The 18840-nt window shown below is 33.8% G+C and overlaps 1 protein-coding gene across 1 annotated transcript in view; it reads left to right on the forward strand.

Moving 5' to 3' along the window:
* Window positions 1-18840, forward strand: part of ADGRL4 (adhesion G protein-coupled receptor L4) — a 116573-nt gene that overhangs the window by 71958 nt on the left and 25775 nt on the right. Inside the window, exons 9-13 of the mRNA XM_017531059.2 lie at window positions 8826-9031; window positions 11767-11940; window positions 13163-13366; window positions 15463-15683; window positions 15813-15879. Coding sequence (XP_017386548.1) covers window positions 8826-9031; window positions 11767-11940; window positions 13163-13366; window positions 15463-15683; window positions 15813-15879 — 872 coding nt within the window. The remainder of the gene's footprint in view (window positions 1-8825; window positions 9032-11766; window positions 11941-13162; window positions 13367-15462; window positions 15684-15812; window positions 15880-18840) is intronic.

The following is an 18840-nucleotide window of genomic DNA, read 5'->3' on the forward strand; positions in this document are numbered from 1 at the left end:
TTTTGTCAGGTTTATCAAACATCAGATTGTTGTAGATGTGTGGTGTTGTTTCTGAGATCTCTGTTCTTTTTGGTACCAGTACTATGCTGTTTTGATTACTGTAGCTTTGTAGTATGGTTTGAAGTCAGGTAGTATGATGCCTCTAACTTTGTTCTTTTTGCTTAGGATTGTCTTGGCTATATGGGTTCTTCTTTTATTCCATATGAAATTTATAGTAATTTTCTTTTCCTAAGTCCATGAAGAATGTCAATGGTAGTTTCATGGGAATAGCATTGAATCTATAAATTACTTTGGGCAATATGGCCATTTTCACAATATTGATTCTTCCTGTCCATGAGCACGGAATTTTTTGCCATTTGTTTGTGTCCTCTCATACTTCCTTGAGCAGTGATTTGTAGTTCTCCTTGAAGAGGTCCTTTACATCCCATGTTAGCTACATTCCTAGGTATTTTATTCTCTTTGTAGCAATTGCAAATGGGAGTTCATTCATGATTTGGCTCTCTGCTTGTCTATTCTTGGTGTAAAGGAATGCTTGTGATTTTTGCACATTGATTTTGTGTTGTGAGACTTTGCTGAAGTTGCTTATCAGCTTAAGGAGATTTGGGGCTGAGACAATACGGTTTTCTATATATACAATCGTGTCATCTGCAAACAGAGACAATTTGACTTCCTCTCTTCCTGTTTGAGTACCTTCTATTTCTTTCTCTTGCCTGATTGCCCTGGCAGAACTTTGAAAACTATGTTGAATAGGAGTGTTGAGAGAGGATATCCTTATCTTGCACCAGTTTTCAAAGGGAATACTTCTAGCTTTTTCCTATTCAGTATGATATTAGCTGTGGGTTTGTTATAAATAGCTCTTAGTATTTTAAGATATGTTTAATCAATATTGAGATTTTTGAGAATTTTTAACACAAAGGGATGCTCAATTTTATCAAAATTTTCTGCATCTATAGAGATAATCATGTGGTTTTGTCTTGGGTTCTGTTTATGTGATGGATTACGTTTACTGATTTGTGTATGTTGAACCAGCCTTGCTTCCCAGGGATGAAGCCAACTTGATTGTGGTAGTTAAGTTTTTTGATGTACCACTGGATTCAGTTTGCCGGTATTTTATTAAGGATTTTTGCATCAATGTTCATCAGGGATATTGGCTTGAAGTTTTCTTTTTTTGTTGTGTCTCTGCCAGGTTTTGATATCAGGATGATGGCTGGCTTCACAAAATGAGTTAGGGTGGAGTGCCTCATTTTCAATTGTTTAGAATAGTTTCAGAAGAAAAAGTACCAGCTCTTGTTTATACCTCTGGTAGAATTCCAGAGGCTGTGAATCTGTCTGATCTTGGGCTTTTTTTGCTTGATAGGCTACTTATTACAGCTCAATTTCAGAATTTGTTACTGGTCTATTCATGGATTCGACTCCTTCCTGATTTAGTCTTTGAAGTTGTATGTGCCCAGGAATTTATCCATTTTTTCTTGATATTCAAGTTTATTTGCATAAAGGTTTTTATCGTATTCTCTGATGGTAGTTTGTATTTCTGTGGGGTGAATGGTGATATCCTCTTTATCATTTTTAATTGTGTCTATTTGATTATTCTTTCTTTTCTTCTTTATTAGCCTAAGTAGTGGTCTATTTTGTTAATTTAAGTTTTAAAAAAAGCTTCTGGATTCATTGATTTTTTTGGAGGGTGTTTTGTCTCTCTATCTCCTTCAATTCTGCTCTAATCTTAGTTATTTCTTGCCTTCTACTAGCTTTTGAATTTGTTTGCTCTTGCTTCTCTAGCTCTTTTAATTGTTATGTTAGGGTGTCAATTCTAGATTTTTCTAGCTTTCTGTTGTGGGCATTTAGTGCTATAAATTTCCCTCTTAATACTGCTTTATATGTGTCCCAGAATACGATGGATTACTGAGGAAGAAATATTAAAGGAACTGCAAAGTTACATTATAAAGAATACGTTGTCTCTTTGTTTTCATTGGTTTCAAAACTTCTTAATTTCTGCCTTAATTACATTATTTACCCAGTAGTCATTCAGGAGCAGGTTGTTCAACTTCCATGTAATTGTGTAATTTTGAGTGAGTTTCTTAATCCTGAGTTCTAATTTTATTGCACTGTAGTCTGAGAGACCGTTATGATTTCATTTCTTTTGCATTTCCTGAGGAGTGTTTTACTTCCAATTATGTGGTCGATTTTAGAATAAGTGCCATTTGGCACTGAGAAGAATGCATATTCTGTTGATTTGGGGAGAAGAGTTCTGTAAATGTCTATTAGGTCCATTTGATCCAGAACTGAGTTCTAGTCCTAAATCTAGTCCTTGTTTATTTTCTGTCTTGTTGATCTGTCCAACATGGACAGTGGGGCGTTAAAGTCTCTCACTATTATTGGATGGGAATCTACGTCTCTTTGTAGGTCTCTAAGAACTTGTTTTACGAATCTGGGTGCTTCTGTATTGGGTGCAAATATATTTAGGATAATTAGCTCTTCTGGTTGAATTGATCCCTTTACCATTATGTAATGTCCTTCTTTGTCTTTTTGATCTTTGTTGATTGAAAGTCTGTTTTTTCAGAGAATAGGATTGCAACTCCTGCTTTTTTTTCTTTCCATTTGCTTGGTTAATTTTCCTCCATCCCTTTATTTTGAGAATATGTGTATTTTTGCATATGAGATGGGTCTCCTGAATATAGCACACCAATGGATCTTGATTATTTATACAATTTGCCAGTCTATGCCTTTTAATTAGGGCATTTAGCCTATTTATATTTGAGGTTAGTATTGTTATGTGTGAATTTAATCTTGTCATGATGATGCTGTCTGGTTATTTTGCACACTAGTTGATGCAGTTTCTTCATAGTGTCATTGGTCTTTATATTTTGGTGTGTTTTGCAGAGTCTGGTTCTGGTTTTTCCTTTCCATATTTAGTGCTTCTTTCAGGAGTTCTTGCAAGGCAGGCCTGGTGGTGACAAAATCCTTGAGCATTTGCTTGTAAGAAAGTTTTTTTTTTTTTCTCCTTCGCTTATGAAGCTTAGAAGCTTAGTTTGGCTAGATAAGAAGTTCTGGGTTAAAAATTCTTTTCTTTAAGAATGTTGAATATTGGTCCCCCAATCTCTTCTGACTTGTGGGGTATCTGCTGAGAGGTCCATTCTTATTCTGATGGGCTTCCCTTTGGAGGTAACCTGGCCTCTGTCTTTGGCTGACCTTAACATTTTCTCCTTCATTATGACCTTAAAGAATCTGATGATTATGTGTCTTGGGGTTGATCTTCTCGTGGACTATCTTAGCGGTGTTTTCTGTATTTCCTGAATTTGCCTGTTGACCTGTCTTGCTAGGTTGGGGATAAAGTAAATTTTTAAGCTTAGATTTCTCTTTCAGTTTGTCATTTCTTAGTCTTTATATAGTAAGCTGTTCAACTAAACAACATTTTTTAAAAATTGTATCAAAATTCAAATTTGATTTAGTTCTGGTACTAATGAGGAAATGTGGAATGTGTTCTCTTTCCAGGTCCACAAGGGGGCGTAGTTTTAAAGGCAGGAACTTCCTAGTGCCATGCCCCTCTTCCCATCTCTCTCCATCTGGGACAGTTAATGCTTTATGTTTAAATTTCGCACACATGGGAAGAAACTAAGAGACAATTACTCCAGCGGAAGTTCTAAGGAACTCCTTTCATTGGCCAGGGGTCTTAGAGAAGGTGAGGGTTCCTCCAGGTTAAAAGTCCCCTTCTTCCACACTCCTTCGGACTCTATGTTTGGGTCCTCTTCCATGAACACTCCCTTCATGGAAGCCGTCTTTCTCTCTCCTGGATATCCCCTCTGGGGTCCCCTTCTACACTGTCTCGTGGAAGCCTGCCTTCCCCTCCTAAACTCCATCTCTCTCTATTCCCTAACACTCTCTTGGAAGCTGTTTTTCACTCCTGGATTCCATCTTTCTGGATTCTCTCACTCAGTGTGAAAGTTAACTCTTTCTTTCTCTCTCCTTCTCCTGTTTCTCTCTCTTTTTAAATAAGTCACTTTCTACAAACACTTTTGAGTCCGGCATTTACTGCGCACTGCACTGTGGTCCCCTCTCTCATTCTTGAGAGGGCAGGAGACCAAGAACCTGTAGAAACGTCCTCTCAGGGGAGCTCCAGGCACCCTGAACCCCAATATTACACTAACAGGCAAATTAATGATTAAATAACTGAATATCCTTCCTATATGGATGATGTAACTAACGTGTAAAATTAATGGAATTGTTCCATGCACATTAGCAGACATTACAGAATCACAAAAAGCTGAATCTTCTAAAAATAAATCAGCCGTTCTTTGGTGCCTAACTACCTAAGTAGCTACTGTTTCAATTTAATCATTTATCTGTTATTTTAGTGCAATGCATTAGAAAAACACCCTGCTGATAGTATAATTTTGTTGTTGTTCCCATATAGGTAAAAATATATTAACTAGAGAAAATACAAATTATAAAAATTTTTCAAAGAATGTTTAGATGGTCATAAATACAAATGAAAAATATATACAGCCACATACATATGGTCTCATGGATAGACACTATTTTATAAAAAGATGTGTTTTTGTCATGTTCTTTTCTCTATTCTTTCTTATCATGTTCTACACAAAAGTGGGAAATAGCCATAAATAAAACAAAAATAACTAAGCCATACTGCCATTGAACCCTTGGTTTTCACTCCATTATACCATATTCTGATTAAGCATGCATTTTGTATTTAGGAACAAATCCAAAGAATGTGTTAAACGGTTGAAATTTCAAAGACAATTTGAGTACTGTTTGGATATTTGGAAAAAGGCACTGAAAATACCTATTATCGTGACAGATGATTAAATTGTCATGGAATTAATATCTTGAAGAAATTTTGTCTGATTGTATGGTAGCTTTGTTATATTTAATGATCCCACATACAAAGTGACATTTGAAAGGGACAGTAATATTAGCTCTCAATAAAGGAGAGTGAAAAGATGTGTTTTTCTCAAGGTTGTGTCTTAAAAATAAGGACAAATCTAACACATTGAACAAACCCTCTCAATGATATATGCATGTATTTATTAATTTATTGAAAGAATTAGTTAGGAAAACACATGCATTTTTTTTTTTAACATAAACAGTACCATTGGTAGGAAAAAAGGAGGTCTATGCAGCACAAGTGGATTTTTTTGTTTTTCGAGACAACGCCTCACCCTGTTGCTGAGGCTAAGGTACAGTGGCATGATCATGGCTCACTACAGCCTCAACCTCCCAGGGCTCCAGTGATCCTCCCACCTGAACCTCCCAAGTAGCTGGGACCAAAGACACATGCCACCATTCCCGGCTAATTTTACTATTTTTTATAGAGACATGGTTTGGCCATATTGCCCAGGCTGGTCTTGAACTCCTGCCTCAAGCAATCCTCCCACCTCAGCCTCCCAAAGTGTTGGGATTACAGACCTGAGCCACTGTGCCTAGCCCTTGGATTTTTAAATATTTTTTATATACTGAATTTTAGAAGAGTAAGGAGGAAAAGTTGAGAATGAACAGAACAAGATTTGATGCTCTGATCTATGATTTTATGATAAAAAGATAATAGACTTTTGTTAAGAGATATATATTTATTTTCAAACTACTTATGAAATAACATTTAGGTGAAAAAGTAGAGCAGCATATGAAGCTTTATTGAGAAGGTGTTTTTAGTTATTCTCAGGTTAAAGTAGCAATAAAGCAGTTTAAGAACACTGATTCTCTAAGGAGTTCATTGCATAGCATATGTGGGAAAAATTGATTTGGGGATTTAACATAAGAAAAGTCATAACTCCTGCCACCCCAGTAGTTTTCATTTAATAGTTCGGAAGGCAACTTATGCTTGTACAACAGTAATAAAAAACTATTAATGTCATTCAAAAGAATTAGAAGCAACAAAACAAAATAGGAAGAAGGAAGAAGATCTATTGAATGGGAATCTTTAAACAAATACATATATATAGGTATTAATTCTAAAGTAAAGTCTTCAAAACTTAGCCTAGTATTTGTACTGTGTAAATGCTCAAATGTGTGTTCTATCAATTGAATTGAAGGCTATGTCTGGTTCCAGGTAAACATGTAGTAATGTTAACAGATATTGGAAAGATCTTAGGGCAAAAAGACTAAAATAAGCATTGTAAAGAAGAAAAATTAGGAAGGATGGATGATGATTTATTAGGAAATGATCTAATCTTTTCAAATTATTTCAGGGTTTTCTATCCTTGATTAGTGAATGAATCCCTAATTTTTTATAAAAGATATGGATTTGGTAAGAAAATTCAAAGCTGGATCAAGCCTCGGATTAGTGAGAAATCATAGGAATTTAAGAAGTTGAAAAACCTGGGAATGGACAAATAGCTACTGAGACAATATGTTTTTAAAGGAGGTGAGAAGATATTTTGGAGGATTTTCTGTGGCACCTTTTACCAAAAGTCAAAAATTGGTCTTAAATAAATATTTTTCTTCACAAAGGAAAGCAGTAACTAGTAGATTTTAAAAATCCATCTTATATTTTTGATTCTTCATTCGATTTTGAACCGTCTTCTATTACAGCTCCTGAGATGCCACTGTCCCATGACATGGTTCATCAACTGGACCTGGTCATGTCGACCTAACAGGTATCCAAGTCCTGCCTCAGGCCCTGGTCTCTTTGTAGCAAAGTCTGGGATAATTGTCATCTTTTGGAGTCATAATTTCACTAGCCCAACAATGCCATAATTTCTTTAATATAAGTTTTCTAATATGGCACTTGAGGAAAATCCTTTATGTAATATATCCGGGTTTAGCTAGACTCTTTTTTTAAAAAGATTTCATCTCATATGGTGGATGCTCATATGGCCAGTTAGAGTGAACCAACTTTCTCATTAATAAAGCCAAACAACAACAAAAACAACAAGAAAACTAGAGATCACAGAGTCAGATTCACTTTTAATCACTTTTTAAATGATTTAATTCGAATGATTTGAATGTCAGTGTTGTTTTCAATTGATATAACATTTTCTTTCTTAGAAGGTTTCAAGATTATCTCATTGCAAGCTTTTATCTTTACTACCAGACTATTAAACTAATTACTTTAAGTATTCTGGTTCCTAACTGGTTATCACAGTAATATACCACCATGTAGTCTTTGAAGCTTCCTGTCAGGATCCCTTAGGGATCTTTTCTTTTTTTTTTTTTTTTTTTTTTTTTTTTTTTTTTTTTTTTTTTTTTTTTTTTTTTTTTTTTTTTTTTTTTTTTTTTTTTTTTTTTTTTTTTTTATTATACTTTAACTTCTGGGGTACCTGTGAAAAACATGCAGGTTTTGTTACATAGGTATACACGTGCCATGGTGGTTTGCTGCAACCATCAACCCATCATCTACATTAGGTATTTGTCTTAATGCTATCCTTCCTCTAGCCTCCCCACCCCCTGACAGGCCCTGGTGTGTGATATTCCCCTCCCTGTATCCATGTGTTCTCATTGTTCAACTCCCACTTATGAGTGAGAACATGCAGTGTTTGGTTTTCTGGTCTTGTGTTAGTTTGCAGAGAATGATGGTTTCCAGCTTAATCCATGTCCCTACAAAGGACATGAACTTGTCCTTTTTTATGGCTGCTTAGTATTCTGTGGTGTATATGTGCCACATTTTCTTTATTCAGTCTATCATTGACAGGCATTTCGGTTGGTTCCAAGTCTTGGCTATTGTGAACAGTGCCACAATAAATGTGTGTGCATGTGTCTTTATAGTAGAATGATTTATAATCCTTTGGGTATATACCCAGTAATGGGATTGCTGGGTCAAATGGTATTTCTAGTTCTAGATCCTTGAGGTATTGCCACACTGTCTTCCACAATGGTTGAACTAATTTACACTATCACCAACAGTGTAAATTAGTTCTATTTCTTCACATCCTCTCCAGCATCTGTTGTTTCAGACTTTTTAATGATCGCCATTGGTATAAGGTGATATCTCATTGTGGTTTTTATTTGCATTCTCTAATGACCAGTGATGTTGAGCTTTTCCTCATAAGTTTGTTGGCTGCATAAATGTCGTCTTTTGAGAAGTATCTGTACATATCCTTTGCCCACTTTTTAGTGGGGTTGTTTTTTTCTTGTAAATTTGTTTAGATTTTGGATATTAGCCCTTTGTCAGATAGGTAGATTGCAAAATTTTTCTCCCATTCTGTAGGTTGCCTAGTCACTCTGATGATGGTTTCTTTTGCTGTGCAGAAGCTCTTTAACAATATCTCTTGAGGTGCCTTTTTAGATTAAGATAGAAAACATAAATAGCAATACACATTTGCAACTTCTAGCTCACACAATCATATCCAAAGAATTCTGTTTATTCCTGTGATGTGGAGGTTTCCAGTTTTGTTATTACAGTTCTTTTTTTGATTATATTAATATTTGTATTTTTGATTTTGTGCTGTTTGGTTATATGCCAATGCACTGCATTTGGGGATTTTTAGGGGACATGGATAAATGGCTGCCTCTCAAGGAAATAAATTTCTTCCTTGACACTGTATAATTATATGTTATCAATATTAAATAGAAACCATTTTAGTGGGCATAAGCTAGAACTCAGTGGCATGTTACAACTCCTTCAACTCTAAATTTCCTTGACTGTATCAGCCTGTGATAATTCATGATTACCTTCAAATCCTAGAGGTCAGAGAATATGTCTTAATAGGGTTTAATAATGCAGGTGTGGGCTTATTGTGGTCCATATTTCAGTATCTTGGTATTTGTCTAACTCCCTAATGTAAAATGTCTATTCAATTTTTATGTTTATCTTCAGAGTCTAAATACACTTTGTTTTATGAGAATTTCACTAAATATACCTATTTGATTTATAGGCAATGTTGCAGTTGCATTTTTATATTATAAGAGTATTGGCCCTTTGCTTTCGTCATCTGACAACTTCTTATTGAAATCTCAAAATCATAATAATTCTGAAGAGGAGGAAAAAGTCATCTCTTCAGTAATTTCAGTCTCAATGAGCTCAAACCCACCTACATTATATGAACTTGAAAAAATAACGTTTACATTAAGTCACCAAAAGGTAAGTTGTTTTTCTGGTAGTTGTGTCACTTAAATTATCTGAATTCTTGAGTTTGAAAATACAGATTTGAAATTAAAAGAGTGAGGTAGCTTTAACTAATTTTTCCATAAAATATTTTTTACTTTCAGGGCTCTTTAAACATTCTAATTAATACCAAGAAAATTATTAGTTTGATTCTCTGGAATTAAGCAATATTTTAGTTTTATTTTTAAGTACACTGTCTATTTTCAAAGCATCCATAGTTTCAAAGAATGACTTATTAAAAAGTATCAAATCAGAGAAATAAATGTCACTTGTATAATAAGTGAGGTGTTTCCTTAATACTTGTTATTTTAAATAATATTTGAAGGTATTTGGGATTAGGGGATTGATTAAAAGAAAATCATAGCAAAATTTACAATATTCACAAATAAATTAGTGGAGATCTTTGTACTCTTTTATTTTTATTCTAAATCATATTTCAGATTCATATATAATTAAAGATATACAATAAAAAAGCATGATTAGAACTAACCAACCATTTAACTATTTTAGTTAAAAATGAATGGAGACAACTCAAAATCACAGGTTACTTGCTACCATTTAAAAACTGATGTTATCTTAAACTTTCAACAGGATTTCAGTTCTAGTACATGATGCAAGTACTTCAGAAGCTCCATTTGAAGTACCTTGAAGTTGAGCAGTGATAGTTGCATTATTATGGGAGGAGAAGGGGCTTTCTGAACAAAAAGAATATATTGGCTTACACACAAGACAAACATGTCACTGCTAAATAAAAAAATCTAAGGTATAGAAAAACTAAATGTATAGAAAATATAAGCATTATATTCAGGGAAAAAGAAGGTATGAAATTGTTTAATAACGGAAACTAAACTTAGACTTCTTTAGATACTAAGTGCAAAAGACATTTTTAAAACTAGAAACCAAACACCATTCCTTTATGTGGTCTGATGGTTTTTCTGATTTTTATCAGTAGAATGTTTTGGCGGCTAGAGAGTTGCCAAGAACAACCCACTTTACCAATTTCATAATGAGACATGGTGTGCTCTCATGGCCTTGTGGCAGTGGTGCACTTCAGTAGAGTTTTCATCAGGCAGGCTTCTGGTCGGTCATGGCATTGGAAGATCCTGAATGTCAGTACCCAAAAATGGCTTATTTCTGGCAAATCAGTTTCCCAGGAAGAAACTTTTTTCTTTCCTATCTAGTCCAGACAGAAGTCTGGTTGAAAGGATTAGGAAAATTAAGAAAATGTGGTAGGAGATGGTGGGAAATCAGTGAGTAAACACAACCTTACTCAACTCTGTTTTTGAATGATGCCCACAATCACAACTCAATCTGGTTCCTCAATTCTAGAGTCACTCTGCTTTCTCTAGAGTTAGGCACTTCCCAGTCTCTTTTTGACGAATTAAAAGAATTTCAATTTTCTTTGTATAGCTTGACCTCCTTGAAAAACTTCTAGTAATCTCTCAAATTTTAACTCAGTTATCTTTCCAGACTCATTCCAGGCAAATTCACACTGTTTTTGTCAGATATCCAACTGTTGACCTAAGGATTATATTTAGTATCTATCCCATCAAAACAATTATCTTATTGTATTTAAAATCATCTGAGTTTCTCTCATCCTTGAAGAGCGGATGCTCTTTTTAACTGATAATCCCCACTCCTTGAATAGTATATATCATACATTTGACACTCAAGACATGTTTTCTTTAACAAATAGTTGTCTGAAATTTTGAGTTTGATCCTATATTACTCCATTTATCAATGTTTAGTCTTAAATACATCTTAAAATCACATCTCTTGGCCTCTTAACATTTCTCTCAGAGAGTGCTTATGAGAGTCAAACTAAGCAAAATAAGCAAGTACATAGTTAACTGTAACCTGTTATATAACTGTAAATAGCTTTTATTTCTGCAAGTTCAACATTTTATTGATAAATTATTAAATCATACATTAGGTATAATCCTATGATTAATTAATATAAAAGTATGATGAGGAGAACTCCACTGTTTATTGAGTAACTATCATACAGCCTGTGTGCGATCTGATCTGTCCCATGTCTGTATCTGATCTTGTCTTCACCATTCTCTACCTCACTCACTGTGCTCTAACTTAACTGGCTTCTAGAAGATTCTAGAATGCCTCTGGTCAGTCTGACTTCAGAGCTTGTCCACTTGCAATTCCAACTGTTTGGAATCCTCTGTTCCCAAGTCTTTGGACCCACCCTTCACTTCATTGAAATACCTACTTAGACATAATCTCCCAGTAGATGCCTCTTTGAACAACTCTCCCTCTCACTTTCTAGTTATTTTTCTCATGGGATAATTTTTCATCTCTGACTAGAATGTAATGTCAACAATGTAAACATTTTTCTGTTTTGTTCAGTGTTCTATTTTTAATACCTGGATTAATGACAAATATCTAGTAAATACTCAACAAACATTTATTGAATAAAGATGCATATGATAATTATGCAGTGTGGTAAATGACATATGAATGATTTCCTTTAATAAAAATTTTCACAGGTTTGTAAGACAAGATTGATAAAATATAGCATTGTTGCAATTTACATTTCCATTCTTCACATAGCAGCCTTTATTTATTAGAATTTATTCTGTGTTTCACTGTTAAGGCATTGTTTCAATCACATTAATGGTATCTTAAATATGACAAAAGCAATACTATATATGTAACTTTTCTCTCTTTTTTTCATTAGTAAAATGTCTTTTTTTCAGACCACAGATAGGTATAAGAGTCTATGTGCATTTTGGGATTACTCACCTGATACCATGAATGGCAGCTGGTCTTCAGAGGGCTGTGAGCTGACATACGCAAATGAGACCCACACCTCATGCCGCTGTAATCACCTGACACATTTTGCAATTTTGATGTCTTCTGGTTCTTCCATTGTAAGAGAATTTTCCCCTTCATAGTTATAAATCTGCCTATGTTCCTTTTTTTGTTTTTTATCCATGTCATTGAAGACAATACTTAATTTTTAAATATATTTTCTCCGGGTTTAAATAGCACATTTAGTATAAGAGATAAAACCCCAACAGGATCTCTCTTTCTGTCTGTTTTCCTACCTATCTTCTAGAACATATTTAGTATGCATTTAAGATTATTTCTAGTCTAAGAATTATCTAGTCTGTAATATCTGGTAGATTACATGTTAAATTCAATTGTAAGCTGCTTTCAAGAGCCATTTGTCCATTTTAAAGTATCATGGAATTTATACCCCCTTTTTCTGTGATGGCAGTTTATTTTTACTCATGACAAAGCTCCTGAAAATATTTGACAGTTGGTCAATAAGTATTAGCACACTCATAACTAACATAATGATTTTAGCAATGTAGATCCCCACAAGATTTTTAAAAATGAAGAATCTCTCTAAGGTGACTAGTTTCATAATATGTATTTTACTTTTGTAATATCTTATTTACATTATATATTTATTACATCATTTCTTATTTTATAGCTCTGTGCCATAATCTCCATTAGATTTATTTATAATCTTTGATTAAATATATCAAGTAACCAAATAAATCTGCCTAAACATAATGTCAGTCCTAAAGATGATTTTTTTCCTGAGCTTAAGCAAGTAAACATCTATTCTGTTTATAAACATAAGTATTCATCTAGTTAAGATAAAACCAACATTTTATATTTCAAAGTTTCTGAACAATATTACTTGATAATTCTTATGTTCAACATTGCTAACACCTTTGTTTCATGTGTTTTAGATGAATCACTGCATAAACATGAGACTTAGTCTTACCACTGATAAATCTGTTTTAATTAACCATTTTCACATTACAATAATGGACTGCCTTTGTAATGTAATGAAATTAATGACGATGACATTGTTAAACCATATACTAATACTAATACTATGCCTAGAAAAAAAATCACCAATTACAGAACTGTTAAAGTGCTGCATGATTTACATTAGATTTATGTGGTTATTGAGGATTTTCAGCGGTAACACAATTTTTCTCATCTAAATGCACATTTATATTTTTACATTTTATGAATATTTTGATTAATGTTTCACCAAAAAAGGAAGTTCATTATATGTTGTAGCTCCTGCTGAGTTATCCTTTTACCAGCTTTATTATTATTTTCCCTTAGGGTACCAAGGATCATAATATTCTTACAAGGATCACTCAACTAGGAATAATTATTTCACTGATTTGCCTTTCCATATGCATTTTTACCTTCTGGTTCTTCAGTGAAATTCAAAGCACCAGGACAACAATTCACAAAAATCTTTGCTGTAGCCTATTTCTTGCTGAACTTGTTTTTCTTGTTGGGATAAATACAAGTACTAATAAGGTATGTAGGCACCCTAATCTCTATTTTTGTCCCATGCTATTTGTACTTTCTTAAACATATATGTCATAGAAACATTAATTGTGATTTAGGGTTTAATGGGGGAAGCATACTCATTTGTTCTTCAGCTATCCTTTCTAAGTTTGATAATGCTAACATAGCTAAGCAAACTACTTATCAAGTCCCTTCAGCAAAAATGTCCCTCATTATGATGAATTATTGGGACAAATTAAAACTTTGCAACAAACTGAATAAATACCTTTTTTCTGTTTTGTTTTTAAATGGATGTTAAACAAAGACCAAGGAGAGGGAGAATTAAAAATAAAGTTTCTCTTAGAATAGGGACTGAACATAATGCAGTGAGAGTTTATAGGTGGAATGTGATAAACTGTTTCTACCAAGTATCTTTTCTAACTTCCCATTTCCCAAGATTATTGATTTTGAACCTTCCCAAATGTTTTCATATTGTGTTGGTCTGGGTCCTCCTAGAAGCGAGTGTTCAGAGAGGGTTAAACATGAAATAGATTTATTCACGTAATTGCTGGTGAGAGCAAATGGGAAGAGAGAGGCTTGGAGAGCTATCAGACCAAGATTCAGGTATGACCCTGAGGGGAGAAAAGAAGAGTGGGCAAAAGCATTCCCCACAGTAATGCAGTTTTAAGGAAAGGTCAGCACAGTTGTCAAGAAGTCCTCTGGGAAGTTCTTGAACCAAAGTTACCTGTCAAAGGAATCCTTTGTCTCAGGAGCAGGAGTCCTTTGTAAGAGGAATCCTTTGTCTCTTATGGCAGTAACCCTGCTGTGCTCACTCATGGGCTGGCAGCAGCCTATGGGAAGTGAGAACAGCAATGGATTTCCTACCGCTGCAGCTGAAGCCTAGGCCAGTTGCACTCCTTACAGTTGGAGATTGGAGAAGTCTATTCTTGTGACCACAAAAAGTGAAATTGCCTCCATATTTCCACACTTAGAAATCTTTCAAAGACCGAAACCAACAATCACTTAGCAAGGTTTTCTTCAGAAGTAGATGGCAAAAAGTGTCTACTTTAAACAGTATACGACTATAAACTCCTTATCTGTTTTTATGTTTTGCAGTGGTATTCATAACACTTTTCAATTTTATGTATCTCCCACTATTCTGCAATGCCCAGTTCCTCTTTCAGTTACCTCCCACCATTATCTTCACTCAAAACGACTCCTTCTAGTGTTTACTTTCAACTACCTTTCACCTATTAAATGTTTTCCATTTTTCCAGTCATATCTCAAATCTCACATCCTTGCTAAAGTGATTTCCAAATTTTAATTGCCAATGATCTTTCTGTTCCCCAGCCTTATAGAATACTCTCTAACATATTTTAGTATGTCATCTCATTAATTTTGAATTATATTCTATTTTTTTACTGGGATGGGTACATAAGTATATATGTTCTGTTAGTATAGGAGCATGTAACTACTTCGTTTTCTGTTATTTCTTATAGGTCTAACTTCAGTATGTGAAATAAACACTGAAAAGAATGTTTAAATGAAAGCCATCTCAAATTTACATGAGAATCTTAACAATTTAAAGTAATTCTATAATGGATATTGTGATGAAATATATTATTAGTCTATTTTGTCAATTTTATTTTTGTCACCTAAGATATTTATTTTATTTTGTTTAGCAGAGTATTGTAAGTAATTTTTATTCTTCGAGAATGAATAAAATAAAGGAAAAGAGGTATTTCCAAAACAGAAATCAACTTAAATCTTAACATATTCACCAAGATACCGTGGTTTACATGTGAATAATCCACAATTTATCACATTACATAAATATATAAAAGTTATAAACCTCTGGACAAAAACAATAACTTAGTTCTATCACAAGATTGGTTGATATTTCTTGTTGATGAAGCACAGTTTTTGTTTTTCTAAATCAGCTAAAACTAGTGCATCTTTAAGAACTGACATAACAGGGATATTTTAATATGATCAATCATCATATAAAGGGGCATACTTTATAGTATAATGAAAGTTGAGATTTACAGAGAAAGTTGAGATTGTATGTTATGATAATTTTAAAACAAACGCTGCCAATGGCTTTTTTTTCTTTGATTTCGATCTAGCTCTTCTGTTCAATCATTGCCGGACTGCTACATTACTTCTTTTTAGCTGCTTTTGCATGGATGTGCATTGAAGGCATACATCTCTATCTCATTGTTGTGGGAGTCATCTACAACAAGGGATTTTTGCACAAGAATTTTTATATCTTTGGCTATCTAAGCCCAGCCGTGGTAGTCGGATTTTCAGCAGCACTAGGATACAGATATTATGGCACAACACAAGTGTAAGTTAAAATGATTTAATGAGCATTTGAAATACAATATTGAATGTGCTTCTCATATCTTTGATAATTTTGCTTTGTTAAGGTACATACAAACATATTTATAGATTTTATCTTTTATTAACTTTTCAGATGTTGGCTTAGCACCGAAAACAACTTTATTTGGAGTTTTATAGGACCAGCATGCCTAATCATTCTTGTATGTATATACAAAATTGTCATTACAATTCCAAAAAGTGATGATTATAGGGTTCTTAAAATTTGTAGCAATAAGGTGTTATTCTAAAAAAAAAAGAAGTATTTTACAGTATATCACTTATCAGCATTTTACATATATTGTAATCGAAAAATATATGTGTATCCTGTAAATTCAAAGCTATTACAATTCATTTGCCCCTCTTGATGGAGGATAGATTTCTGCATACCATGGAGGAAAAAGCATTTTTCACTTATCAGTAATACCCTGGCATACTACAATACAGAGAATGTGCCAAACAGCTGATAATCTGGCATTTTAGATGTTTATGTTATTTAATCTTTTATCGGTGATCGGTCATCTTTGAAGATTAGACTGTCATCTTTATAGTTTTATCATCTTTATGTACCCTGTCATCATAAAGTGATTTTAAACTAAATTACAACATTAGAGACAAGAACCCACTATTTCTCATGAACAGACAAGTCATATATTGATAGTCCTATTTCAGCAAGGAAGAGGGCCTTTTAATTCTTATTGGAAGTGGTTTCAAACCTACAAATTTGGCAGGCATTGTATGTTCCATTCTAAATAAAGACATTTTTATATATCTCAAGAGCATTTCTAAGTGCTGAAAGTTTTCAACAGTCTTTCTGAATATAATAGTCTGTCAATGAATCTGGGAGACCTGACAAGACTCTAGAGTGGAATGAATTATCAGTAGAGAAGTTATGGCAATATTTTGGACAATTTTGTTCCATATGCTTTGACCATAAGCTAGCCATCTTTTTGAACTTCTTTTTCTCTCTTCCTTTCTCCTTTGAGTTTTTTATGGTTATGAGGGTACTGCTAAATGGAAAAGGACTTGAAATGCAAAGCAGAGAATTTTCATCAAGCTGTATTTTGCAATGGTGTAGGTGAAATCAAGTGCATTCATAAACTATATTTTCTACCCATGACAAAAATGCATTTGTAATTCTCACAATAAATCAAACAATATTTTATATAAGAAAATTCATGGGCCAGATTTAAGCTAAAACAATTTGAGTTAATTTATTATAACTCCAAAATTTTTAATCCACATAAGAATATAAAATGGTGTCCCACTCACATATTTTTATGGGTTACCCTGATATGAGTATTTCATGTGAAGACATATTCTACATATCCTAATTTTACTGATTTTCTCACCATAGGAAAATCCATCTTTGGCATTGTTTTGTACCAGTGAAAGGTCTGTGGAACAATGACTCTTACCTTTTAGATGAAAAGTAGCATGATAGAAATTATACTGAAACAACTAAATCAGGAGCATACTTCTCTAAAATATGAAAGGGGAAGAATTCTTTGAAATAGTTTTTAACAGTTGCCCATGTAAAGCTAATTTGGATTATTTTATAGTAAGATATAGAGAATTTAGATGAGCTTATTTAAAAATGAGTCCTGCAAACTTTTCTAGAAGTCTAAATGAACAGTGTCACATTGTTCTAGTCTGGAGTTAATGAACCAATTTATCTTCCATACAGCCTCTGTATAATCATTTCGAGGTTAACTTGAGGGTCAGCCTACATAAAAAATGAGTTAGGCCCCTCAGTTTTACTCTAAAATTAAATATTTTTTCATCTTTTATAGTATCCTTTTTAAATACTAAAAAATTTTTAATTATTAAATCAAAGTGAATTAATTTACTCCAATTATCTTTGTTCTTCTGTGCTAATGCATGCATATTGCTATTATTATTCAGCTGCATAACACAATGTTAAATGACATTTTTCCTGTGGCCCAAGAATAGTATCTAGTTCAAAGATAAAGTCAAAGAGATATTGAACACCAAACATTTAAAAAAGAACCGTCAACAGATTAGACCTGACTCTTCCCATGGATCTTACAATGAAAAAGAAAGACTGGCTATAGCCCCTTGAGAGGGCTGGAGAAGGTAGCTCAGTGGGTGACGGCCCAGAATTAGGAGGGCTTGGCCTTTAGGGAAGGACAGTGTTCTCTGTTCGAAGGGTTTTTTTTGTTTTTGTTTTTGTTTTCCCTATGAATGAGAAAAAATGATGGTGTTTTCTTCTACCCTGGAAACAAGATGTGAAGGACTCCTCAAAAAAGTTTGCAGAGCATGGAATCAAAATAGTAAAAGTAAAATTATCATCCTGATCTCACATTGCTAGAATAACTGTAGAATTTTCATGTATCCCTGGTATATAAAAGTACTAGATTATGGTGAACATTTTTTATGAGAGTTTGGCATATATCCCCTGATTTGGAGCCAAATGTGAACCTAGAGACTAGCACCTGCTTTTGTTTGGAGTTTCCTGCAGGCTATGTGCTTACTGGAATATTCTTCAGTAGCAGGGACAGAAAAGATTATTATATAGTGTGCCTAGTAATAAAATGATGGGACAATACACAAAGACTTGAGCTATTCTATAAGCACAGATAAGTTGGAGAAATGGAAAGAAGCTTCAGGGCTTCCTAAATCAAGTGAAGATATATACAATGAAGAGAATGGATTGAATGGACATATGGATATCCATCTTTGATGAATAGAAAGACAGAGGTGGAAATAAAATGCCATGAACATCAAGTAAATTATACATACCATCAAAGGAAAGACTGTCTCTTAAGCCAAGACTAGCAATGGTGATAAGAACTAAAGCAAAATTATACCATGAAGCTCCCCCATAACAACAGGTGGTTGGACCCTTCGACCCCACAAGTGCAGAGTTGTGGAGCCTTAGCAGTAGAAGACCAGTATCTCAGAACCAACCATGCTGCCCCTACTCAAACACATATGCTTCAAGTATCTGGAAAAGAAAAAGAAGTAAACACCAGATTTTTAAAAATCTAAAATTACTGAAAGCCATGGCATGTAAATTTATGTCAGTCACTGACATTTAAAAAAAAAGTAACTTTTATGTCACCAAAAAAATCTCTACTTTATGAAGTAGAGATTTCTTTTTT

The sequence above is a fragment of the Cebus imitator genome, unplaced genomic scaffold (genome assembly GCF_001604975.1).
Source record: "Cebus imitator isolate Cc_AM_T3 unplaced genomic scaffold, Cebus_imitator-1.0 Scaffold3, whole genome shotgun sequence".
Taxonomy (NCBI): domain Eukaryota; kingdom Metazoa; phylum Chordata; class Mammalia; order Primates; family Cebidae; genus Cebus; species Cebus imitator.